The sequence below is a fragment of the Vanessa tameamea genome, chromosome 6 (assembly GCF_037043105.1).
Source record: "Vanessa tameamea isolate UH-Manoa-2023 chromosome 6, ilVanTame1 primary haplotype, whole genome shotgun sequence".
Lineage (NCBI taxonomy): Eukaryota > Metazoa > Arthropoda > Insecta > Lepidoptera > Nymphalidae > Vanessa > Vanessa tameamea.
Genome location: NC_087314.1, coordinates 11,730,833 through 11,758,774, shown reverse-complemented (window position 1 = coordinate 11,758,774; position 27,942 = coordinate 11,730,833). Strand labels below are relative to the sequence as shown.

Sequence of the window (27,942 nt, the reverse complement as noted above, 5' to 3'; positions counted from 1 at the left end):
TAAAATAGTTTCTTGTTCGAAAGAGGTATAAGGAAATCTTATTGATTTCATAAAATCGAATCTAAGTATCTTCATTTTAATCAATGTCGGTTGGCTTGGTTTCCTTCTAAGGCTTTAGTTTCTACATGAAATATAACGAGATACCTGAATAATAAGTACTTATGTGCTGTACAAAACTACATTATTAAAATTAAGAAAATTATTAAAAATATTTTCGTTTCTATTAGAGTTTTTGTTTATATAGTACTTTTTTTTAAATAAAATGAATTATTATTCTTAAACGACTGCGACTTAGTTTGGAACAAGGCGTCAAACACTAATTGGGTTGTTTAAAAATGAATTTACAGAGGCGGTACGGAGATATAATTTTGCCCGTGTTTAATCCCCGTGCTTCGGAGAGCACATAAAGATTGTGCCTGATCACTGGTCGATGGCTTGCCGTGCTATCGGTTTACGACCATGATAGGATAAAACAAAACTTGTTTAATTTAATTTTATTGGATCTGTATAAGTTTATAATTGTAATGACTTGAAGTTCATTTATTATACGTTTGGTTGTACGTACTTAAAGGCAAACATATAGAATAGTAACACATATAATAATTATAATATAAAACATACGACTTGGTTAACTACTTGATTGTATTTTAAGCATTTAAGTATTTTATGATCTTAAGAAAAATTTAGATAGCTATATTGTCTACTACATTCTACGTGAACGTCATAATAAAAATTGTGACGTAATATTATATCATCAATCTTATTTACGAACCACTTTCGTCAGTAAAATGATACAATATCAGAGTTTATTCAGAAATCAATTTCTTCTAAAGGATATTTTGTAAGACGTTATAAGAAAATGTACCATAATTTAAAAATGTAACATTCGGCGGCAATTATATTTGATTTCATATAACATGCTATTAATTTTTTAAAAAAATGTCATTCGAATCAATTGCTTTATCCTTATTTAAAGTTTTATTAGAAGATGTATTCTTTCATTTATTTGTTTTATAATATATGAAAATCTATATTTAAAAAAGAAAAATAAATGTCTAACATAAATATGTATTACATACTCTGTTATTATCACTGTATCAATTTCAGAAAAAAATAATGCGAAATGAGATTGCCTACGATTTTTCATGGGTTATTAACTTTGCAGTTGTTTTTATTACAGTTTTATGGTAATCGTTGGTCTTTGTTTTGAATTTCGATTTACAAAATATTCTCCTCAACAATCATCTACGGTATAAAAATACGACACAGAAAGGAAACATAAAAGAAATTTAAATCATTAAGTAATCAAGTTTCAGTGAAATTAATGATAAATTATATTGTTCAAATAAATATTTAAAGTACATCGCTCAAAAACTAAGTTATATTCAGGGTTTAAACTGAGACACATTGCTTCCGCCATTTTACAAAGCCCGCGAAACCGACAATTCAAAACAAGATGGCGATAATCTATGCAGACGAATAAATTAATGCAAATGGCGCCTCGTAAATAAGTCATACAAAGTATTTGCGTCATTCACAAATCGATTCTAATATTTTTTTAGTCATTGATTTTGTTGTAAATACCTATATATTTGGCATTTAAAATAATCAAGTTTCGATGTCTTATAACAATTATAATAAATGAATTAAAGTACGTCAGTGAATTCCTTATTTATTCAATTTTATATTGTAGTTGAGTAATTGATTACGGAACAATGAAATATTTATTTAATTTACTAAGCAAATGTCTTAGATAAGTTTTTAATGAATCAAATGTCTATAACATATCGTTGCGAAATTAAACGTTTCTGACGCAGTAAAGAAGTATTTCACGTTTGACTCGTGTATTTATTGAATATTATGAACTTATTGAATAATGCCTACCTTCTTCTCCGTCAACTTCTCACACCTCCTCTGCTTACATATCTGATGCGACTTGTCGTTACGACATGGTGCGCAGTCGCCACAGTTGTCCTTACGTTGACAGCCGATACACTCGCCGCAACGCTTCCTCTTCTTCTTAGTCTGTGACGGAAAGTACTAGAATTGAGTCAATTTGTATGTCTATGTGGAGATAAATTCATATTAAAAATATTATTTTTGATAATTTCAAATATAACCAAATTCTGGGAACACCACTCCCAAGTTGTAACTCAATAATAATATCTGAATTTACAACCTAAATACGGTTGTTTTTCATGAAAAAGGTCTGGATAATATTACTCTTTCAGCTAACTGAATAGATATGTTATTTTTTGAGCTAGTAATTATTAAGAGTTGAGACTATATCCTAAAATACTAATATGGTAACAAAGAAACGGAGTATAAAAGCCTATATTTTCAACGAATAAAATCAGACAAAAAAGTTACTCCAAATAATTATTGCGTGTTTGCCCCCATATTAACAAAAACATTGCAATTATAGTTCAGACAACAATTTCGGCGCACACTGAACTCTTTAATGATTCGTCTCACGGTCTGGGTCATGCGCCTGCGTTCAATCGTAACGACTTTGATATCGATCTTTGTAAATATTTACATTCAATTATGTCTGTATTGTTTTGAAATAATAATATAATATTCCGACAATTAAGTAAATTATTTATTTATTTTACGTATTTTATTTTTGTTATTATTCTAAAGCAAAGGTACTCGAGCGAAATAAAATATTGTAACAATACAATAAAATACATGTAATTCTACTAGTGCCTTGAGCAACGGTTAAACAAATAATTTAAGTATCTTATTTTAACGTTTATCATGTATGTAGTAACACTGTTACAAGACGGAATTAACTTATAACCATAAATATAACAGCTGTGATGCGAACTCTGCCATTTTATTCGTGTAACACTATCGAGATCGGTATCTTTCGATTGTTACGGACAAACAGCTGACGTTTTGTTATACATTAACTAACAACAATAATAATAATTAAATATTCAAAGTTCCCTATATATGTATATTTTTTTCCAACGGTATCTGAGCTTACCACATTAATTCCCAGCGTTAGTAGCGCAGAACCGCAGAATATGTTTTAATTTGATTAAAATATTGTTTTTAAATAAATTTCAGATTTATATTAGTACATGCAATATTAGTTTTTTTATTTTTTATTTTACCTTAAGAATACATACGTGGAATCTTTAAAATGCAAACTATTCATACTTGACATTTTTCTAATGGCTTTCCGGTTCGACAGATGTCCTTTTATCAAACATAGACTGTGTAATTAAATATGGTTAACACCTAGCAGGCTACCATGTGCATTTCTGAACTCAATAAAACCATAATTTATTATCATTTTGACCGTATATGAGAAAATTAACGTATAAAATATTACTTTAATGTATCAGCTCAACGGATAATGTAAGAATTAAACTCAGTGAAATATAAAATTAATGTATTTTCAAGAAAAAATATTATTAATTAAATCCCTTAATTTACTATAAGTGTATTATAAATAGAATATTGGTTATACGTTTACACTGGTAATAAATAAATTAAACTTATTACGTCGTCCTTAGCTTTCCCCGTTTCGTTTGTTTCTAGGAAACTTTACTTTGGATTTTCCCGGCCTGACTCACTTGTCTAATGAATTACACCACAATATTTGCTATTGGAATATAGTTTTTATTACTGAAGTATAAAGACTAGCTCTTTCGCAATATTTGGCAGAAAAGAGGGTTATTAGTCCTATGTGTTGTCTATTTATCAGACAATCGATATAATATGATAATATATCCGTAATATATAGATTTATTGGGGACCTTACTTCATTAGTGGATCTTATATTTCTCATATTCGTTTGTAATATATTATTCAATTACGTTTATGTTTGTTCTTAGTATTAAATATTTTTGTTAATTGATTTTTTCAACTAACAATCGTTACATATGTATATCTATACATACGTATAAATGCAGTATTTAATAACATTTTGGGTTTAGCAGTTATGAAACACTGGTTATTTTTATTGATATATATTTTTTCTCTGATTTAATTTATCCAGCTGATTCTCCAACTGTCTGACGGGCCTATTACGTATTGATTTTCTTTTATTTTATTGAACGCTAAGGTTGTATAAGTTAGTGGTTTCAAAGGTTTCAAATAAACAATAATTTTATTTTAATTACTAAGATGAGGAAGGTGAAATTCTAACTAGCATACCAATATCAAATACAGCATCATAATACCAGTCCTTATATGTGTTATAGTTTTCGGAGCACCCAGTAACACAAGTATCCAGCCTTGCGAACTGTTTATACAGATGTTTTGAAATGAATTAATCCATTTTTGATTTTGTAATTTGTGAGGTTGTTATATTATGGAAATATTTTAAAACACACTTACAGATTTCTTTAATTAATAACGCGGTATGTTTTAATTATAAGACAATGGAAGAACCAACTTTATTTTACTTTTGAAAACGTTTAGAACATTATTTAATATATTCGATTTTGTTATTTAACCAGTTGAATATACATCTCCATAATAAGTATTTTATTTTACTAATACTCAAATGCTAACGGTCTTTCATTCATCATGCTGTTATAATTAATTATTATTATTATCAATATTTGCGTGACACAAATGAGTTATTTGATAAAAATCTTAATACCAAGAACACAGAATAATGTTTGAATTTAATTTGAGATATTATGTAAATTGGTGTTAAATTTAGTATAATTTGGTACAATTTACGAATACAATTAATACCTATACATTTATAATGAACACTTAATTTTTTGAAATTAAGAATTAAGTTTATTCCGAGTGTTTTGTAAATATCGGAATGTACAGTTTTTGAATTCGATTATTAAATAATTTGATTTTATTTACAAGAAATAATTGGTTTTAAGACATCTAGGGAACGCATTCCGTGAATAGAAAAGTATAAAAATAGTAACTTGTTTTATTAAAAAAACTGTGTCGAATAAGTACGCTAATTAAATAACGTATTACTATTTTAACTTCAAACAATTTAATGAAAAAATTGAAAAAATACAAAATTTCGTCGTCGTATAGAAACTAATTGTAGATTTATGTTAATAGAAAAAAGTTTTAAAAACTAAATTAGAAGGGCCAATAAGATGCAAAACATCGTAATTTAGTATAGATGCGAGCAGCAGCTGCGCGCGACCAAAGGTGTTCGCTGTTAGAGTAGGAAATGCTGACATTTGTGGTGGAATGTCGCCTTAGTCTAGACCTTTTCTTGAACTTAGATGGTTAGTTTATTTTTTATTATGATTTGTTTACTACTGCAATAACAAAACGGATGGTAATTAGTGAGTCTTAGTATTCTAACTTATATAATACCTACATTTCGCCAGCACGTTATCGTTGCAAAAAAGATGAATTGTTTTTGCGCGCATTAATAGTAATATTAGTTAGTACATAGGTATAATATATTCTAAAGATGTAGTATTATTAAAAAAATACTATTTTTATTATAAGTGTAGATATATCTCTACAATAAAATACAATAAAAACATAAAATTTTCCAAGCAGGACACGCGTAAATCGCTAGGCTTTAATTTGTGTTTTAAACGAGAGAGGAAGTTAATTTATTGGAGGAGCAAGCGAATCGGCTAACTATTAAATTTATAGCCGCGAAGACAGAGAGTTCGGCCATTCCGAAACTCGGGACTGAGAATAAAAAGTGTTCCTCGAATAATAAAAGGTGGAATTACTGGAAAAGTTTCTCTTTTTCAAAGTCTCTCGAATATGTTTCTTCAATGCCGCCGTGTAGTCGGATGAGATTCGGAGAATTCTCATATCTTTCGTCGAATATTCGCTTTTCGCAATTCCCAGGCGTCTTGTTTACGCAATTCTACAATTCGCGAAAAGAGAGATTTGCTGTCTTGTCTGATTTTATGGCGTGTGTTTAAATTTGCCCTATTAATACGAATATAGCTCATTTTGGTATGGTATAAATACTTTAATCTTGTATAACTAAACCCAGAATAGTTAAAAAGTTTGTCTAAATGTATAATAATACACAATTATTTAAAAATACTATGACACTCACCTGCTTTTCACTGGATATGTCATCGAGTTCCATTGGTCCAGTGTTCATAGGTGGGGCTCCGTGCATGGGAGACTTAAAGCCGGCGGTAGAAGACACTGCAGCGACTTGTCCACTACTTTCTGACCCTACCTCCATGTTTGATCCATCAGACTCTGAGCTGTTTGCTCTCATTTTCCGTCGCTCTTTCTTCCGAAAATCTGATCGTGTTGGCGATGAGCCGCTTACAAAGCCATTTGTTTTCTTATCGTACCCATTGTCTAATAACATTGGATTTTGAAAGTTACTGTGATGTAAGCCATTAGGTGTGTACTTATCTTGAAGCGCTTTAACGTCGAACGGTTCATTTTTCAGGACATGTACAACTGTAGGACTTTGGATATTTTGAATTAAACTTCCATTTTGGTGAAGAAGCGTTCCATTTTGATGTAGAATGCCATTTTGTGTGGGAAACGCATTTATTGTTGCAATATTTGGCTGATATAATTGTATATGCCGATCGTCAATATAAGCTTGACCGGCGGGTCCCAATTCACGTGCCTGCAGTGGTGCTGGAACGATGGGATAACTCCGTGCATTTACGGCTGTTAGAGTATGGAATGTTGTGGCATTTACTGGTGACAGTGTCGTCAAAGTTGTGGATAGGGGAGTCACCTGTGCTAATGTAGTTAAATGAGCAGGTGACGACGGAGTGGTGAGTTGCGTGAGCTGGGTTAAATGACTAGGGCTCGCGCTTGGGGTCGGGCTTGTTGTGACTGGCACTGGTGTCACACTTGGGAGCCCCGTTTCTGGTATCACTGTTGTTTCTGGAAATGTTTGAAATTGGCTTTGGAAGGACGGTAGCTTATTAGCTATTGGCTGAAGGGTGACCGATTGGTATTCGAGAGGAGACGCAAAACCGGCCCGTAGGATTGCGTCCTTGGCGTTCACGCTGATAGGCATAGATTCCCAGGGGCGGTATTGTGGCTGGCTTGAGATCACGGAGACTGTGTCGCCAGTCCTCTCGTAGTATTCCCAACCCGGGTCGAGTAGCCGGGTGTCAGCGGTGAGGATCCTTTGCTCGTTCTCCGCCATGTCGCCAAAGGTTGAGAAGGGCGGTAAGTGCGCGCTATCCGCGCCCGCCTCGCTCCTGAGCGTTTCGCTCATGACGTGTTAACTCGACGCAACCTCATCGCGTCACACTTATACACTCCTATCGTTAGAAAAAATAACCTCTACTAAGTCTATATACGTTGTACTGAACACTCGGAACTGAACTGGAACTTGATAATTTGTACTCTTTGAAGTGGATTCGTTATGTCCTCTTTATACTAAATAGCACTTACGTTACGATTATACGGCACACCGGTTGACACTACACTAATCACAATATCTTCGTTTTCTCACTATGAAATAAATTATATAAAAAATCCTTAACAACAGGCAGTTAGCTTATTTGAGTCTTATATCTACGGCTTATAAAATCTTTGGCTGATTTTTTAGAAAATGCTCAAGGAATTGTTTTGATTTCTTTAATTTTTAACTATTAATAAAATATTTTGTGCACTCGTTTAACGATCTATTTTATTTTGGAACGTTAAAATACTGGTCGTTGATAGAATATCTTTTTACTTTTCTTGAAGGCTTTTTATTGTAAATACCGATCACTTCAGACTTAAATTAATTTGTACTGTTTGGGAGTTAGCGTATACTATTTGCGTAAAGTTAATCGTTAAAAGGTTTAAAAAATAGTGCTTATATTATTTTTTGAAACGAAAGATATGACTGGAGGCTTTGGTTTTGAGGCTTTTGTGGCTTTTGGTTTATTTTGTTCTTCAGTTCTGTTGTTGTTTCTTCATGTGGCGGAGGCTGGCCGCTGTTATCCGTGCGGCCTGCGCTGATCTGTTAATAAAAGAAAACTAAATATTAATATTTATACTTTTTGGAATAGAAATAATTTATACTACTTTAAAAATACGACACACTTTTATAATATATTTATTACGTTGACGAGAGAGCGCATGCGCATGCGGTGTTTTGAAGCGTGCCTAAATCGATGGCGCGAATCATGGGGCTTGTAGTTTTTATAACGGCTTAAATTTTATATTTGTATTTCACATAATAAGCACAATGAACAGTCTTCAAACGGGTGTATATACTGAGTGGATGTGTATAGACTGCTTGTTAATTACTATTTTTTGGATTTACCGTCTTCATCTCAGTCTTAAAGAGTTAATTTTTTTGTAATGCATTGTACATTTTTGGAGATCTTCTTGATCACGTGTATCTCTTTCAATAAATGAATTCCTAAGAAACAGTAACGATTTCTTTTTAGAATAAAAATCACCTTATATATGTACATTAGCAATATTTTTATATTATAATAGTTAACTGCTTTTTTATATTATAAAATTTGTTTAATTTTTATTCATTTTTTTTCCATTTTAGAAGACATATATATATAAATATTCAAGTTATTTTATATAATTAGAATAGAATGTGTTCATTTTGGCTCCCTAAAAAAACCATATAAAAATATATGAACGCAGACTTGAGATAAAATGTTATAAACGTTACTATTATGTAAATTTGACGTTTTAAATTGAAAAAAAAAACAGCTGGCACTAAATAAGTCATGAGTGTACATTCTCTCATATAAGATTGTAGTGAATCATTTATTATTAGGATACTTGGTCCAGCTGCGATTATAGGTCCTACTAAAGATTTGGTACGTTCAAGGTTTCACAAACTATTGGGATGTGTCGTCACGTGATGCGGTTGTAAACAAACTATTAATAGAAGGGTATGGTAGTGCCACACTCTATTTCGGATCCACTATTTTGAGCTAACTATTTTCGTAAGTTTCAATTTAAAACTGACTTTTCGCCGATACGGAACGTTTTTATTTTTAAATGTATTGTTTTTGATTCGATACTCTCTGATACAATATTCGTATAATTTTAATTAACTGGGTATACTATAATCTATTAAAGGTTTACTCGTTATGAGTATGTACTGAAATAAGAAATGAATAAAAAAAATACTAATAAAATAAAATGTAATGGTCGAAAATTAAATGATTAATTACTTAATCCTTTCAATCACACAGAAATGTAAAATTATTTGCAATGTTCTATATAAAAAAATAGTAAGATATCTTATTACCAATAAAAGGCTACAAACAGGTCATCAAAATATAATAAAATATTCGACAGAAATAGTTATTTAACATTTCTTGTATTTTATTTAGTTCCTTAATTGAACTTCAAAGGAGTCTTTTGTTTACCCTACAAAAAAGAAGCTAAATTGCAACATGCTTGTTTCGAATTTTTCTTCGCCCCTCGAGTCTCGACTGATTTTCCTGGGGGATGGAAAAGTTTTTTACGGCGACAACTTACGCCACTTGAGCATTTTCGGAACTAACAGAGAATTCGCGAAGGGGTCATTAAAATTACTTTATATCAAGAATTTTGTTTTTTTACATACTATTTTTCTATTAATCAGTTATCGAATAATGTATTAGTAACAATACAATAAACATTATCTTAATGATAAATAATAATAATCTATTAATTTTCTTTTGCCTAAACTAGCATTCAATTAATTCTTAAAAAATCAAAAGAAAATTACTACACCATTGCGTCATCAAGCCTTAAAAGTGCGATAAAAATGTCCCGACTAGTAATCACAAGGCGAAACTCTTTGTAGATGCGCACAAAGAGCGTTCGTCGAAAAAAAAGATTAAAAAGCTCAGTCGGAACGGAACGCAACTTGCTCGAGTGTGAGTGCGTTGTTATTCGGCGATACATGTACCGGTGTGTGCAAGGATTCGTCTGTAGTTTCCTTGTGCGAGTGAGTGGGGCGGGTGTGTGCGTGGAACGCGATAGTATCTGGGTCTCGGTTGTCAAGGGCAACCGTACAACCGCTGCAGCGAAAGCATTGCGCTTTCAGCTTTGCGCTGTAATTATACGGCTTATTTTTAGTGTCGGATGTTGTCGCTTTTTTGTCCTGACGCGTTCTGGCGCAACGAGCGATGCATGTTTAGATGACGATCGGAAATCCTTGAATCTTGAAAGCTGAACTTGAAGTTCGCTCGCTATTTTCATGTTTGTGACGCCGTTGAAAATGTACAGGCGTTAATGCAATACCCATTGTTTTTCAGATGGTTTAATGTACGCGTACTCAACTTTTAGTTTTTTTATCCTACATTTTGTAACTTACGCCATTAAATTTATAAGATAGTACAAAGATAGTACAAAGTTATAAATAATTTCGTTTCAATGATTGTTATTTGATCAATTTTTTATAACACTACCGGCTGTGTCGTACAAAGTATCACATCCGGCGCCTGCGCATAATACCTGCACCGGAAACTGATATCTCCGTTACAGTGATCATTTTGCTGATAAAGCTATCGATAACTATATGATATATCAATGGATAATGCGAACTTACTACTAGTTCCATTTAACAAAGGAAAATAACCTAATTTAAATATACACATAAAATATAATGTAGAATTATATTTAAAAACATTGAACAAACACTTCGTGATCAATGTACAGCAATTTCAAAAATAATATCACATATTTAGTAAGTTATAATACTTGTGAGTCTATGACCTGTATATCAATATATAATCTACGTCGAGTCAGTTTCTCACACCACTCCTGCGCACGCCATCATCAAGTGTAATAACCACATACACAGGATACGTACATCATACTGATTATTGTTGTGTATCCTATTTTCTGCTATTTTGTTACGGTCAGAATATTATTATCTACTTTAAAATGTATTTAGTTTTTAATATGGGTAATTTAAATAAAAAATGAACACTTCAAATCGTTACCTAAAAATTAAAAGTACATCTTTTAAAAAAAAGGAATTTGTCGCAAGCGTATAAATTGAAAACACATGTCGCAAAGTCCAGATCCGCATACATCGATCTCAATACCTAAACCTCGTGACGTAAACGTTTAATTTTAACACGAAACAAAAGATGTGCGTGATTAAAAGACAGTACAATGATAAGAAGAATCTCCCGATATAGAGTTACCGTCCCATCCCATTGAGGCACTCGAATCCAGTTGAATAGAGACGCAGATGTGGCGTTTTTTACAACAATCTTTCCCACACTACCACTTTTTCTTATGCCTTAATACCTCACAACTTTAAATTATAATACGCACGGCTTTGATTGCACAACTTTGAACCTTATTTTATGCGGCTTAAAGTATTTTAAATGACGTAATCAGAATTTGAAAAGTAATGTAAATTTGGTCGATATAGTTTTGTAAAGATTTTTTGTGCATGCGTCTTTCTCCACTATCGGATGCGACATCGGAAATTGAGTATTTTTTGTACTTACACCTATGAGACAAAATTGTTTGAAGGAAGTCACACATGTATGACTGTGGATGTATGATTTAGTATTGTTTCCTTTCGAAATTGTTTACTTTTTTAATGTTATACAATCTAAGAAAAGTCTACACCTGCCATAAGTGAAATTGAAGTTAAAGTTAAAAAGAAACCAGCGACTGTGACACAGACTGACCGTATCTATTATAAACATATTTTGAAATAATTTATATATTCGAACCTTCAAGGTGTGCTATTTATTAATTATAAACGATAAATTCTCAAAGCGACAAGTATTTAATGCAATTTTTATTAAATAATATTGAATGAACACTAAAATAGAAATCGGTCTGCGATTTGTGATACAACGCGACCGAGCATTCACCGGCGAGACTCAAGTCTGTAAATAAAATATCCTCACAATTACTCACAAAACTTTGTCCGGCTATACCGATGTTTGAACGGGTATAGCTTTATTCGTCTTATGAAAACCGAAATCCCTTAGTTTGCTTAGAAGCAATAAGAAACGGATTATCCTTAAGAAAATATGAATCGATTTATCAATACTTTAGCAATCGGTACATGCATATATTCGTGGAATAGCTGTTTCAAAGACAATATTACGTTTTTAACAAGTATAAAAATACATATATATTTATAATAGTACTATAATACATTTTCTAATATAATTCATAACTTACTTTATATATATATTTACTTGAAAGCATTTAAAAAATAATTGATAAGCTACTTCAACAATTAATTATTGTCAGTTTCTTGAATAAAGGAATTTTAGCAAAGTGTTGGAATGAACTTATGTTCTTCTCAAAAGGAGAAGAAGCCTTAATCTAGCATTATTACAGCTATTACTAGAATAACAAAAAAACAAATATTATTGTTAATGTTCGCAGTTTTTTAGTATTTAAAAGTCAAAGTAATTATAATAAGATATATGACTGTCAGAATCGCCTCAACGGTCAACTTTTTAATATCTTATCCTATCGCTTGCTAATAATCTTTCCTATCTTAATATTTAGATTTTACTTTCAAGTTTAAATTTGGGATGACTAAAACAAATAAATTTTCGTCGAAATTGAATCATTAATCTACCATGGCACGTAAACACTGAACCATATTACAAAATGTCGGTTTATATATAAAAATGTAATAAGCAATTGACAATACATTCTACGGAATGTTAAATTTAAAATATATTTTCGAAATTCGAAAATAGAAAACGTAAACACAGCTAACATCGAAAGGAAGCTCGCGTTGCACAACCAGGCACCGCTCAGCATCGGCAGTTAGCGGGCGAAATTGGCCAATTTGTTTATTTGTTTTCATTGGTCGCACTGAACTTGACTCGCCATTATCGCATTCACGGGAGGAAGGCGTATTATTTATTCGATTATTCCGTGTGACCGTCCGGGACCATCTTCGTGTTAGCTGTTAACGGGTTCAATAGAACAGAAGTATAGATAAGATTACATATACACACGAACATGTTTAGATTAGAGTATATTTAGTGCTACGTAAAAAACGATAAATATGTATATTCGTACATTGGTAAATTAAAATTTATTTAATTTCACTTGTCAAACGCACTTAAAACGTTAAAAATGTTAATGTACCTATTAAAATGATGTAAAATAGCTTTATTGTTTTAGTATATCGAAATCGTATTGTGTGTATTGTTTAAAAGTAATCCAGAAACATGAAATATTAATATGTAAAATTCAGTATACATTACTATTTATGAAATAAGAATGAAGGAAATGATTGATGCTTATTATAAATTATCTATACAATATATCTATATCCGTATTACTTGATTACTAGCAATCGATAATATCCTTCTCATAAATTGATTGATAAAATGGGCTAAACTCTGTTTTTATTTACTGCAAATATTGGATTGGTATGGATTTTTACTAAATATATATTCAATATTACAATGCTATTCAGAATATTAAATATAATATTATCATGGTTATAAATAGAATGCCCAAGGAATTAAATAGTTTTTGTTAAATTTAAGTATCAAAAATAAAAACCATTATTTGCACAGAACGCTTAGCGAAATTCTTTCTGCGGAAAGCTAACAGAATTATATATAGTTTATATCTACGTTTTTATTGGAACCAGATTGGCTTAAAGGTATCTTGTTATTATTTGTTATTTTTATAATGTAAAACAATGAAAAATAGAGATGTTGGTAATGAAATTTCTAATATTTTTAAGGACGAAATTTTGTAGTAATTTAATTTATGTATTAATCATTCCCACTTGAATGTTTTTTTTTTCATTTAGAAGGTGTGTCGTGTGTTATTGACTATAATATACAAGAATAAGTTTCGTTAAAAGTGGTAACCAAATATTTAAATATTAGTTACATTTTATCGGAATACAAAAAATGCATTATGTAACAAGAAATAAAGTCGTCTGAACAAAGTAATTATTAAGCTATAATAAGTATAATTATGTCTTATATATGAATGGATATAAATGGATTAATATTAAGAGGGAATACTTGTCTCTTTGTTTGTTATCGTTAATATAAATTATGACAAAATAATTAAAATTTTACTCGCGGTTTAATTAATGTATTGAGCGGTTACATCATTTTATTATACAGCTTCACTTTAAAAAATGTCTATAAAAAGAAATATATTCATAATACATTCTCATAACTGATAATATAAAATATATATTCTAATGTTACTCATTAAAATATGAACTGACATAATATATATTTTATGTTTATTGTATTATATCATTTTAATGATTTTAAAACTTACTGAAGTTAATTTAAAAAAAAACATAAACTATTGATGATAGTGTTTAAGTTTTCCTATTGGAGTAATGATCAGTAGGTTTATAATACCATCTATTTAATATTTGCAGTCTATTGGAAAAGTAACGGTCGCGGAGATGGTCAAAGTTCGTGACAAAGAGTATCCTACCAAACGAGTATTAGTTGTGGCTTGTAAGGTATCTGTTGAATTTGTAAAAAAATATTGTTGTATACGAAATTTATAAAATGATTATATTAGTAAGAAATATATTAATATTTTATTTGCTTCGTATCATTTAATTTTTGCATAATTTACTTTAAGCAATACAACATTATTAACTGAGTTTAATATATTTATGTATAATTATATTAGATGAGTTTACGTCATAAGCAATATCATATATGTTACCTCAATAGAATGCATATAAACCACAATATAAAATTCAAAGTTTAATGTAGAGTCTCGAATAACTTAATTGTTGCATTATTTTGTACAATTAAAGGTTAAATTACGAATGATGCGCAGTAACAATGACATGTTGATGCGTCATCGCATCAATTTGCTCGTGATCCTGGCAGCAGACAGTGTCAACAAAGTTTAGACAAACTTCACATGCTCATTACAAAGTTCCACTTTCAAACTTTAAAAAATTAAAAGGTAAAATGTTGTAATGTGAACGTTATTATTTTAAAATTTTTAACATACTAATAGCACTCTGTCAAACACCAGTAGCAGGAAAACGAGGATTGATTCACAAAAGTTGCACAACGAAAGCTTTGGCGGAAGCACGCGAGCCGGCACCGGAGCTCGCTTCACGCTCCACTGCCGTCGCGGTACCTCTAAGTCTAACTAAATATCCACAAAAACAACCAGAAGCTTCCACAACAACTTTACAAACTACACTTCCACAACTCCAAAGCCCGCACAAAACTTTTGTATGTAACCCGCGGTACCTTCTCCAGTCGCTTGATCCATCCGCGCCTCCTTTTTTTTCTTCGTCTCGCTGCCTCCGAAACACAAAACGGCCCGAAGGACGCTCGCGAAAAATAAACAAAAAGGGATGCAGATCGCGATCGCGTCAGAGGTACGCGTGTCGCGGGCGCGAGAGCGGATAACGCGCGTACATTCGCGTCGACTGTCAGCGGAGGACTGGCGCGCGGCGACGCAGCTGCCGGCGACGGTGACCAATGGCGGCGGGTCACGTGACTACCCTTCACCCTGCTCCCCCGCGCGCGCCCGCACACGCTTGTTTACAAATAATAATAATAGGGCCGGTGGCGCCTCTACAGCCGCGGCGGAGCGGCCGGCTACGCGCGCTACGAGCTACGCACAGCTGTCGCTGCATTTGGCGGGATTCGATTCGGAGCCGAACGTTTGCGCTTCGATCTGTTTACTTACAAGCTTTCGCGTCGACTATCGATCGCTTTTGCGCGTTTCGCGTTCACGCATTTTTCGTTCATAAGAAATTGGGTTTTCGCAATGCGAGCACTCATTTCCATATCGTTTCCTGTTCAGTATGTTTATGTTCCATAATGGAATTATATCGTCATTTTCGCGAAGAGGGTGCCACAATCCCCATGTCGCGACAGGTTGCTGTTTCCGATTGTTTTGCGTTCAGGACGTAAGGTGCAAATAGGGTTTGAACCCCAGTGCATGGTGTTCACCTATATTATAAGCTGGTCCCCTCGCGATCATCCGTGGTGCCCCGTGGCCTGTTAGCGAGACACTTGACAGGCTCCGAACTGAAACCCTTCACCCAGTTAATACACCCTCGTTATCTCCTCGCTTACCTTGCTAAACTTCGTAAATCCCCAAATAAACACACTTACTAAATCTGGGTCACTTTTTAAAGTTTTTACTTAATATTTAAGTCTTGAAGATTAATACTGAAAGTGTCCAGTTCATTTAACCCAATTGTGTTTGTAAGTCACAATTTTATATAAATGGAAAGTTTCTAAACTAAATCAAAAACCTTAAAGATAGTTTTTCACAGCTGCAGAGATAATTAGAGAGTTAGGTAATAATTAAATAAATATCTTTGATTTGATTTACGTTATTTATACTTATGTTATTTATCTTTACGTCCACACTTTTTGATTTATAATTTTGGAAGTTATAAAGTAAAGGATGATTAATTGTCTTATTTATTCATACTTCATATATAGTAACTGAAACATTATTGTCAGACCGATAATTATCAGTAATTATAATTTAGAAGTACATGTCGTATATTCGTATAGAACAATATTACGATTTTCTAAACAAATAACTTAGAGGAACGTGAACTTATTAAGTCTGTGCTAAAATAAGTAACTTGACAAAACTAAATAAATTAATATTATTACCATTTGAATAAAAAAATCTAATTTAAATTATTTTAGGCAAAATATTTTATTTAATAACACTTTCTATATAATATACAAGAACATAGGAATTATATTTATAATATATAAAATATATTAAAAGCCATGCAAAACATCTTGTTTGGCATAACAACGCATTACTTCTGAAATAGTAACTTAATACTACTAACATTGTCGTTAAAATTGCGACGTAAATGTGCGACCCACAATGGAAGGACACCTCCAATAGAAATATTACCTTAATAAAATAAGAATAGGGTCTATATTTATATACAAAATTAAAGCTATAGTTTAAGTCATACTAAGCACGGTTCGTCGTGCGTTCGATATGCGCAGGGACCGCTTCTGGTACTTTATAGAATCATTTATAATTCACCAACTTAATATTGTAATTTGGTTGTTAATGTTAAATCAATATAAGCTATAACGAGACCTCGTTTGTATAAAGTATACTTTTATTATTACTAATATATACTTTTCTAATTGATTTGAAAGTTTGTGTATTTATTGTTCTGTATTAAATAGATATAATGTTTCGAAATTCGGCATCGTGATAGCTTATGTTAGATCAACATAACATTTACACAGTTCATTGAGGATAGTATAAAAATTAAATCGCTATTTTGTTAAATTAATACATTACAAACTTTGGGTATCAATATACATTTGCTATATATTATATATTTGCTCGGTTTATATATTTATAATTATATAAAATACATATGATTCTTGATTACAAGTAATAGAAAAATCCCTACTGGCACAATCTTAAGCATAAAGTCTGCACAACGTTTGACACACAAATTGACTAACGTATTAGGCTAAAGCTTTGTTCAATAAAATCAATTTAACAGATTATTAAATAGACTCAAGTACAACAGTTTATAATTCAAATGGTAACAACGGCGATAAAATGGTAACGACAATGTTTGTAATCCTATGATGGATTTGACTTCTATAATTTTACACTTTTTCAACGACTGACGATGCCCTGTTACGCAGTTGAAATATTCGCTCACCTTTGATGCAAAGTTCAAGACAACACACACGAACGCTTCCTTTAAAAAAGTCATTTATCAAAAGCTAGTGTGCTACACACCGTTTCTAGAAATACTACATTGAAAACACCCGGACAGCAACAAATGGTTTATTTAATATTTTGTCATAAGCTAAAGTTCACGACAAGAAAGCTAGCAGTAAGCATTGCAGCCAGGTATCATAAAGATATATTTACTTGGCAGTGCTTGATGCAAGCTCGTCGGGATAGGTACCACTCACATATTGTTTGGCGATAGATAATTGCTGTCAATGTAGCAATCTCTTAACATTTGCCAATCTATATACCTATTTTAAATAATATATATAAATGAATGTGCAAGAAAGTTTTCATATAGTTCGCTTGCAATTATTGTTATGTTTGTACCGCGCCCGTTTGTGACTCATCGAATTTTCACAATAATAACTTACTGTCCTAACATCATTACTCTACATCCTCCTGGGTTTATGCCATCTGTGTAATAATATTATTGATTACATTTTTCTTGCTGCGTAATATTTACGAAATTAAATATTTACTTTAAACAAATTATAGAATCTTGTAATTTTCTATTGGTTGCCTTCATTATTTTATAAAAAAATCATTTTATAAATTTGTCATGTGCGCTAATGAATACATTTTTTAGGTTTTCTTTACATATGTATGAATTTTAATCATGTTTCCTTGAAATAAATCATTTCAAAATCAAACAATCAAATCGATCTATCATTCCATAAAAAAAACTACTTCGATGGCAGATACAGATTTTATATCATTTTATATTTTTCGATTTTATATTTTATAGCAGATAAAAATTAATCATTTTTATGGATAGCGATGAAGCTACGACTTAAAAATTTTAATATTAATATTATGAACTTTGATAGTACATATTTAATTATCATATATTTATTTGTTAAATGCACTCTAAAATAATTATTATGTTTAAACTATCAAAAGTATCGTATCTAAATGCCATCAAAAATTTCACACGAAAGTGCTCGAATAAAATGGAACGAAATCAAAAATTAAAAGGTTGCAATGCGTGCAAGCCGCGTTCTTGCATCGTGCCGCGCCAATTTCATTGCTACAAAAGTGCGTAATATCGATTACCGGCTCCCTTACCCTATCTTCTCTCCCGCTCGCACGACGCACACTAAACCCACCGAAACAATAAAAGCTTATAATGGAACGCATCGCGATCGTCAACTTTCCGCGGCATGCACAGGCGCCATTTTGTTTTTATAGCGAGTCATAAGCCCTTTTTTCCCGCCAACAATTTCCCCCGCCGTAGTCGCCATGACAACCGATCTGTCACACGCACAGAACATAAAACGCAAGCATTGATTTTTTCCCCGCTTCCTCTTTTACTTTTACGCGTGTCGAGCGACTTTTTGCTTGGATTTTTATTTTAAAAGCGCGAGTTTTGGCGCTCGTTGTGAGTGCTCTCAGTCTTATTTGAACGGGATTTATGTAACAATTGTTGGACATGAATTGCTCAATATTACTTTTGGTTTGACGTATACACAGATGACGTATCAGTAGACTTTAAGAAAATTAAAATGGATTTTAATTATGATTATATGGACTGAATACTCCTCGATAAAAATGTGAAAACATTTTATCAAATCGAGGAGTAAAAACTTTACGAACTATCAACACACCAATCAAATGGTTCGCCTCAAAGTTTCTTGTTACGTAGGTGATTGCTAACAACATACTTCACAAAATAGCATTAAATACATAATATTTAGTTAACGTTTTGTTGTTAAATAAACAATTTGTTCAAGACAAAATTTGTTAAGGTAGGACCGATAACCCCGGGGTTCGGGACCAAGCGAGCTGTCCCTCTGCGGATTTTCACCCCATAACTGTTGTTAACTTAATCTAAGGAAAATGTGCTGTCTTTAGAGTTCGTATACAGACTGAACGAAAATTTCAATGACTATTTTATTACAAAAATATTTGTCGTATCTAGTATTTAGATATCTATGTCAAAAGAGTTTAAATAATAATTAACTTTAATTTATGCATTGAAAAATATACTTATGTAAATCTTGTGACCTAAACAGACACTGATTTCGAGTTACAGTTCTTAATAAAACATTTTAGAAATTGTGTCGTTAATTATGTATAATTCGTTTTCGGGTCGAGTATACTTTCCACTTAGAATAGAAAATATATATTAAACTTCATACGAAAAGCGTACACGAGCTGCTGACTAACTCGACATCTGTCAAGAGAAATAATATCGAACTAACATTTTTATCACTTTTATACTTTTTCCACATTTCATTATTATATTATTAAGGGCTTTGAAATCTTTTATATTCTTCGAAATTCAACTTGCCTAGTTTTGTTAGGCCTCAAAGCCAGTTTACTAAATTATTAAAATAAAATAAAAAATCTATTACAAATTTAGTCTATCTTATTTTGAAAACCGTATACTTGACTGCGCTCACCCATATTCTAGATCTCTAAAAGCTTTTTAATTTTATTACGTGAATATAACTTTTAGTAACAGATGCATTTTATCATAGTATGATCGGTTTCAAGAATAAAACTTCAATAATTAATAAAAATCTTTGCTTTATTTATGTAGTACAAATTCACAATTTATTTTCATTTTGAAATAATTTAATTAGAAATATATGAAGCATATAAATAAAATGCGAAATACATTTATTTAAATTGCAAAATGATCTTAATTCCGTTAATCGCAACATAATTTGTTAGTCCAAATAAAAGACATACATATGATAATATATTGTATATATATTTATGTAACGCGGGAAAAAGTTGGGTAGTATGTATTTTTAGGTAGTTATTATATATATCAAAAGTTTTATAATAAATACAAGGACAAAATTTATTACTATAATATTTTGGCAAAAGGGAATTTCTCTCCAAATCGAGCTTTACTCATGTTGTGGAATTAAAGCCATGTATGCATTAATTTATATATTATTCATACACTAATGTTAATATTCATTTTGTGCTTAGAATTGAGGGAAAACATTGTGAGCAAACCTGCATAAATATTCGGAACATATCTGACTTACGTAGAGATTTGTACTCGTTGTAGAGTCGCTTGGTAGATTTCGCTTCGAATTCGTTTGCCTCAACGGGAGAGATTTTGCTCAGAAATTTATGAGTTGCTATTAAACTGTTTTAAATTTAATTTTTATGTTTCTAATTTGTGTTATGAAATGAACATTACATATAGATAATACATATAAATTGTTATAACATAGGTAAAGGCTACTATAATACTTTAATTTATAGACAATTATAAAGTAATGCCTTTAACTTTATTTATTAGAAGCCTATGTCAATATGCCACCACTAGCCTATATATACTATGTCAAAATAAATGTACTCTAAAAGTATCGAAAGTACAAAATCAAACATTGTTATATGAATTTATTACATGCCTATTATTAATTAAAAAAGCAAGCCCCGGAATCCATCGCAGAGATCAATACAGTAAGCATATTTATATATTTTAAATTATCATTATACTTTACTTGACAAAACATTGTGCAGTGATTGAAACAAACCTTAAATTTAAATCGTTTTACATTTATAAATCATTAAAATGGTAACATCGTGTAACTTCCATTCTTACTATTTACAAGTCGCATAATCACATAATACTTGATTAAATATTTCTATTTATCTATTATTTTTATACATAATCATAATACTCTGCCTTTAGGATGCTAAGATAATCTAATTCAATCTCACCTAATAGAAACACACGACCCCATTACAGAATGCTTTTTACGCAATTGAAAAATATTACAATAATGTCATGACATTGCGTAAGTCAAAGTGGATAAAATTTAATTGTAAAAACGATAAGAGATTTATGACAAAAATATTCTTAATAAGTTTTATTTAAAATGTATTGTAACAAAAATATTATTATTCTCATAATATACATGTCTATTTTAAAAAGCTTAAAGCGCCATCTGTTTTTGAATAGCAGAACTAAAAGTAAATGAACAAGTTTTATTTCTTAAAATTAAATCACAAACGGTCTATTAAAATTATTATAATGTTAATTATTATTTATTATTGTACATTGGCAACAACTTGGTATCCAGAAAACGTCAGTATACAAATTCTGTCCACTCGATTCAAGAGCCACCAAGCGCTTCTGAATATACTTTTGCTCGCATCGGGAACTGTATCCAATAGGTATCGTACACAATCCACTGCATTCTGTTGATCTTTTGAAAAATAGGTTTAATTAGTTTCATGAAGTTTTTAAAAATAAATAACAGTTTTATTAAATTTGCTATTAAACAATAGATGTCGCTGTACATTACATCTCTCTTGTTAGTACCTTGAAAAAGATATAGATAGCACTTTTTCTTTTAATATTTGTCTTGAGTAAATTGTTTAGAAGATTAAACTTACGTGCAAATTTCAGCTCGTACAAGTTGTGTCATATTGTCTGGCATATTGACGACATACCGCCAATTGCCTTTGTTGTTGAGGGCTGCGCGGGGATTGATAAATTGTGTACGTACGCGGCACAATTCCTCAGTATTTGCTGCTTGACGCCTTGGCCTCTCGGCTGATTCGTCTTCGCTGTAAAATATAAAAATATAATAAGTATATCAGCGTTTAAATAATTCTGTAGATTATACGAGGTGCGCTGATTAGATTTTCTTACATCCATTAAGAATAAACACATAAAAAAAAAATCCAATTTGACAATACTAACTTCGCCAATCCTAGAGCTATCCTCAAAGCCTCAGCGCCTGTTAGGGTCCGCTTGGCTGCAGCCTCCACCAATTCAGCATTGCGTCTCCGTCTCGTGTGTCGGAGAGTCGTTGTGCGTGTCGGAAATGTGATGGATCTTTGTATTGTCACGTCAGAGTCAGAACGAGACGGTGCTATATATCTAATAATAGGAACATAATAGAAGTGTATGATTTTATTATTTAATCATGGTTACTGTAACACGATAACAACTACTCTATTGAGATTTATTTCTCTGTAAGGAATATTTTTTTTAAACCTAAAAAAGCGAGTTTAAAATAGTATTTATAATATCTTAGAACGAAATCCGTGGCTGTGTGCATCTCCTCTTGTGAAATGATTGTAATTTGTTAATTTAAAACACTAAATTCGATATTTAAATTACTTGTTATAAGAATATTGTGATCAAGCCGTGAGTAAGTGCTATTCGTTGTTACATACGAGAACGTTTAAAACGTAAAAATTACACTCTACTCTCCAAATATCAAACTTTAGATCGAGCAAAATTTTAATAAGATACATTTAAATTATTTTACACCATTATAAAATAGTTCTCTTACATGTTTTAATATCAAATTTTAAATGAAATATTTCTTAGTTATTTATTCGCACAAATAAACATATATTAAGAAGATTTGCATCTCCGATTCGTTTAATTATTATCATGTCAATAATACAATATTATTAAAATGTTTGGTCGTCGGGCGTTAGAGATAAAAAAGTAACCTAAGGCATTTCTTGGGGTTCAAGCTTGCCTCATATTAAATTTCATTTTATTCGGTTCAGGTTTGACGGTGAAAGAACAACAGAGAGAAAGACAGGCAGAGTTACTTTCGTTTTAATACCATTAGAAGAGAATAACAAACAATTAAAGGAGAATATATTTCTAGTAAGCCTGATCAATACTTATTATATTTTTCTCAACCTCAATATATGTATAAACTCCTTGCTACTTACTTCCACCATTCATTTGGATTATACTGCGACACTCCACTCGACGCTTTGAGCCAATCTGCCTCATAGTTTTGATACAAAGGCGAGTTGAAATAGTTCGGATTGTACGCATTCAAGTTAGGTACGTCACTGTTCTGTCGTAGACGTCTATTATCATAATCATACTGGTTAATGGTAGGGTTCCAGTACGATGGCGGCGACGTGTGGTACCCTTGGAATCCGAATTTGGAATAATTGGAAGCTTGGTATGCTTTTATATTGTATGGCGTTGGGTCGTTTGATGAAGGAGGTTGTAAAGGTGCTTTGTCGGAATATACATCTGAAAAATTGAAATTTAAATATATAATTTTAATGTAATATAAAATGTTTGATATATCAAGGTGTAAGATACATCATTATAAACTATTCAATTTATATGGAGAGCGAAAGAGGCCTAATTAAGTGTCTTTGAAGTCGATTGGTTATAAATAATTTGTCACTAAAAAATATCTAATCAATGCTAAACCGAATGGTTTCAGGCGGAAATTAATAGCGTCATTAGTTACGATCAACTTATTAGCCTTAATCAAAAACATACACTAACATCAATACGACAGTGTGTTTGTTAGTTTGTCGTTCTTTCATGAAACATCGACGATTAGATGTGTTTTTTGTAATGGAGTTTTAACACGGGTTACTTTTGCATCACTGTAAAGTACAGGGGTGCGATTCTCTGTAAACATACATATATAATTAAGTATATATATATATGTCACTAAAATATATTTACTAAAATAAATATAAATAATTTATAGTTAAAATGTGCTTAAAACAGTGAATTATGCTTTTATAAATCTGGGCGGACGTCGCTGTCGACTATGACACAGTTAACTTTCGTACGGTCAACGTAATCTGTTTTAAAATTAAATAATAATATATTCAATTGTTTTGTTTCATTACAACCATTTAGAGGATACATTTGTAAAAACAATGAAATGTGAAGTTATAAATAAATTGATAATAGAAAAATAAAATTAAAAAAAAAAACACTTTCGTGCCCCGAGACCAGGGAATTTTATGTATATTGTTTATAATTTAATTTAAATGATTGAAAATACACATTAATACACGTTAAAATATAAAATCTCGACAAAGTTCTAAGAATAGCGTGTGTCAGTGACGGATGGCGTGCTTCGTATTAACTTATAAGTGTGCACACAAAAGATGTATTTTATGATTATATATTTGTCGACTTATTTCAATATTTGACTGTTTTAGTTATAAATAATTTATTAACTTCTGACTTTTGTGCTCATATAATGAATGGCTCTGCAAGAAGTATATATAAGCCACCCCTTACTACTTTGATTTGCCACCAATCATAGTATCTAAAACGTTATATCTGTGCCTAATATAACACCGTCTTAATCATTTATCACACTTAAACTGAAAACTTTAAACTGAAATACAGAAAGACAAAGTATGTTTATCATTGAATATGCTAAGCGATGTTTTGTCCAAAAATTATCATTTTAATTTCATTTGACACAGATTTTCGTGTCATTTCGTGTCGTTTTCATTTAACGATAATTCCTAAAATATAAGTCATGCATCTTAGTATCTTAAAGCAGTAATTCTTTGACATATGGTAATAATATTCCTGGTGTAATACGTGAGTGAGCAAAGTGTAATTATAAATATTTTATATACGTACGCCTTACGGACTGACACGTATATTAAAATGTCATGCCTAGAATAATAATATAAATAATATAAACATTGAATTAATACTTGATACTTTTTTGGAGTCGAATTTGGTAACCATCATAAAGGTCATCTGGTATCCCATCCGTCAAGAAAATATAAAATAGTCTTTCAAATATAATGAAGCCTTTGATTTAAATACTAAGTGGCAGGGCTTTGTGTAAGTTAGTCTGGGTAGGTACCACCCTCTCATCAGATATTCTACCGCCAAATAGCAATACTTTGTATTGTTGTGTTTCAGTTTGAAAGCCAGTGTAACTACAGGCACAAGGGACATAACATCTTAGTTCCCAAGGTTGGTGGCGCATTGGTGTTAGGTAGGGAATAGTTATTATTTCTTACAGCGTCAATGTCGGGGCGGTGGTATCCACTTACCACCAGGTGGTCCATTTGTCCGTCCGCCTAGCTAATACATAAAAAAAATAAAAATAATTTGTATCCTTACCATGATTAAATTTCGAGTGGAACTTTGTATTGTAGTCTTTGTGAAAGACGTCATCATCAACGAGCGAGATTTGGTCCACGTGTGGAAGCGAGTTCGGTCCATATCCGTACGGGTAGTTCGTCTTTTTATTCGATTCAAAGTCGTCGCGACTTTCGTCGGACAATAGAGTTCGGATGTCATATTGGCCAGCTTCGACCAATTTTCTTATAACTTTACTGAAATATAAATATTGACGTATACATAAAAAGTTATCAATTTTACGTAAAAAAAAAAACTAATATTTTTGTGGGTATCTAAAACAGCATGGGATTCGTCCCATTGGTCCAGACATCAAACACTAATTTAATTTAAAGCGAGGGTTGTTTTCTTAATGTATTTCCTTATTACATAATTATAATAATGATATGTTGAGCCTTCTTGAGTTTCGTAAGAACCGCCTGAAAGATTTTTCGTTACGAGTATCCATCAGTGGATCGAGTAAGTGGTTTAACCTCCTATATGATGACGGTAAACTAACCCTTATAATAATTCTAACTAGACTTGATGTCGACTGCAATTTTTGTTAAATTATTTCTATGTTTTCTCATTGCCGATCGAAAATGTACTCAAGGGGCATAATAAGGATAATATTAATAAATAAATAATATCGTGCTCACTCGGGGTATGGATCTGGATGTAAGCAGTACGTCAGGCCCGGCTGTGCGCATGCAGGTGCACGACCTGGCGGAGCGGGCTCGAACGCACAGTTCTGACCATACGGGCAATTGTATCCCGCTCCACCGCTTACCGCCCAAACTATCTGTAAATAATTAAAATACAAAATCAACTTTTCATGTTATTTTTTTTTGTTAATGTCATCATACGTTTCATGTACATTTGTGATATAGCAGTATTCAAATCATGACTCGATTACAGTGAATATGATCTGATAATATAAAAGATAAGCTTACATAACTTAATGTTGATATATTTATGTGCTATAATATATAAAACAATTTTTACAGAGAACACATTCTCGTATATAAAACATAGGTATAATTTAAAAACTTCAACAAAAAAATATCAAGAATTATTTTGTTTACTGACCGTATTACGGTATTACAGCAATTACTACCGTTAGCGCAGTAATTTATTTATTAAGTTCTGCTAACGATCTCTGTGCCAGTAACTTAACAAATAGATATTATGTACATACGAAATGGGCTGTCAGCCAGGTGTTGCCCATTAATAAGACATATGCGTATATAGTAATAATTGCGTATATATAATAATTGCGTATACAATAAATTCTTACATAAATTATTATTAATATTATGACAAACGTTTTGTTTATTTTAGTAATATAGTTCCGCAATTAGAAGATCATTATTACGAATTAAATTCTAAACAAATTAATAATAATTAATCCTTCAAAAGTTTCAGCTAGAAACTACAGATGAAATGGTCAATCTCGATGGCTACGAAATCAAGTACAGTACGCTACGTGAAAACTTTAGTTTTGGCAAAATGCATTTACCGTTCTTGTAATTGTCAATTTTCCAAGACATATGAATGACGAAATGGAGAGCTCAAAAACCATACTAACCATGCAAACGATGCAAATAGCTTTTTACAGGTCTGGGGTATGATTGATAGTAACTACATATTTAGAATACTGTCGGTATGTAGGAGATAACTAGTAGTTTGATACTAAAACGATAAAGACTTTTTAAAATCGGAATTCGTTTTTACTGACACCTGAATATAACTAATTAAATAGTATAATCTACATTCCTCAGCGGTAGCTTAACGCGTAAGACAATTCTGAATAATGACGATGTAAAAATGCATATTATTAAAGCCTTCTTGGATAAAGTATATTTTGATTTCGATTTTTTAAATTCTACCTAGAAAAAACAACATAAGACTCAGTAGTCAATCTTTTTACCAAATAAAATTAAAAATACATTTATCCTGCTTGGAAACCAACGAATACAATTTTAAGTGAAATAAAATAAGAAATGGTGCAAATCCATTGAGCGAAATGTTTTACTTAAATGTTACGTATTTAAACTTATCTACCCAAAGAGGTTTTATTTATAATAAATATATTATTAAATCCGAGATATTATATTAGAGCCGAGATGGCCCAGTGGTTAGAACGCGTGCATCTTAACCGATGATTTCGGGTTCAAACCCAGGCAGGCACCACTGAACTTTCATGTGCTTAATTTGTGTTTATAATTCATCTCGTGTTCGGCGGTGAAGGAAAACATCGTGAGGAAACCTGCATGTGTCTAATTTCAACGAAATTCTGCCATATGTGTATTCCGCCAACCCGCATTGGAGCAGCGTGGTGGAATATGCTCCAAACCTTCTCCTCAAAGGGAGAGGAGGCCTTTAGCCCAGCAGTGGGAAATTTACAGGCTGCTAATGCTAATGCTAATATTTTTAAATCAAGCGTTCAAGCCATTATTGTGAACAAT

At 31.7% G+C, this 27,942-nt stretch overlaps 2 protein-coding genes across 5 annotated transcripts in view; both read right to left on the bottom strand.

The window, feature by feature from the left end:
- Window positions 1–15,299, bottom strand: part of Tet (Ten-Eleven Translocation (TET) family protein) — a 95,315-nt gene extending 80,016 nt beyond the window's left edge. For 2 of the 3 annotated variants that reach the window (XM_026634254.2, XM_026634257.2), the window contains exons 1-3: window positions 15,117–15,299; window positions 6,032–7,909; window positions 1,885–2,040 (exon numbers count right to left, since the gene is read on the bottom strand). In XM_026634254.2, coding sequence (XP_026490039.2) covers window positions 1,885–2,040; window positions 6,032–7,174 — 1,299 coding nt within the window. In that variant the 5' untranslated portion in view covers window positions 7,175–7,909; window positions 15,117–15,299. The remainder of the gene's footprint in view (window positions 1–1,884; window positions 2,041–6,031; window positions 7,910–15,116) is intronic. The other variant, XM_026634256.2, reaches the window with a different exon arrangement.
- A 5,640-nt stretch (window positions 15,300–20,939) lies between these two features.
- The window catches only part of LOC113396368 (protein spaetzle 5), a 33,759-nt gene continuing 26,756 nt past the window's right edge, over window positions 20,940–27,942 (bottom strand). Inside the window, exons 3-8 of one of the 2 annotated variants that reach the window (XM_026634283.2) lie at window positions 26,134–26,276; window positions 25,478–25,692; window positions 23,293–23,608; window positions 22,298–22,477; window positions 22,101–22,161; window positions 20,940–21,797 (exon numbers count right to left, since the gene is read on the bottom strand). In XM_026634283.2, the coding sequence (XP_026490068.2) occupies window positions 21,705–21,797; window positions 22,101–22,161; window positions 22,298–22,477; window positions 23,293–23,608; window positions 25,478–25,692; window positions 26,134–26,276 (1,008 nt within the window). In that variant the 3' untranslated portion in view covers window positions 20,940–21,704. Of the gene's footprint in view, window positions 21,798–21,987; window positions 22,162–22,297; window positions 22,478–23,292; window positions 23,609–25,477; window positions 25,693–26,133; window positions 26,277–27,942 lie in introns of both variants that reach the window. The other variant, XM_026634282.2, reaches the window with a different exon arrangement.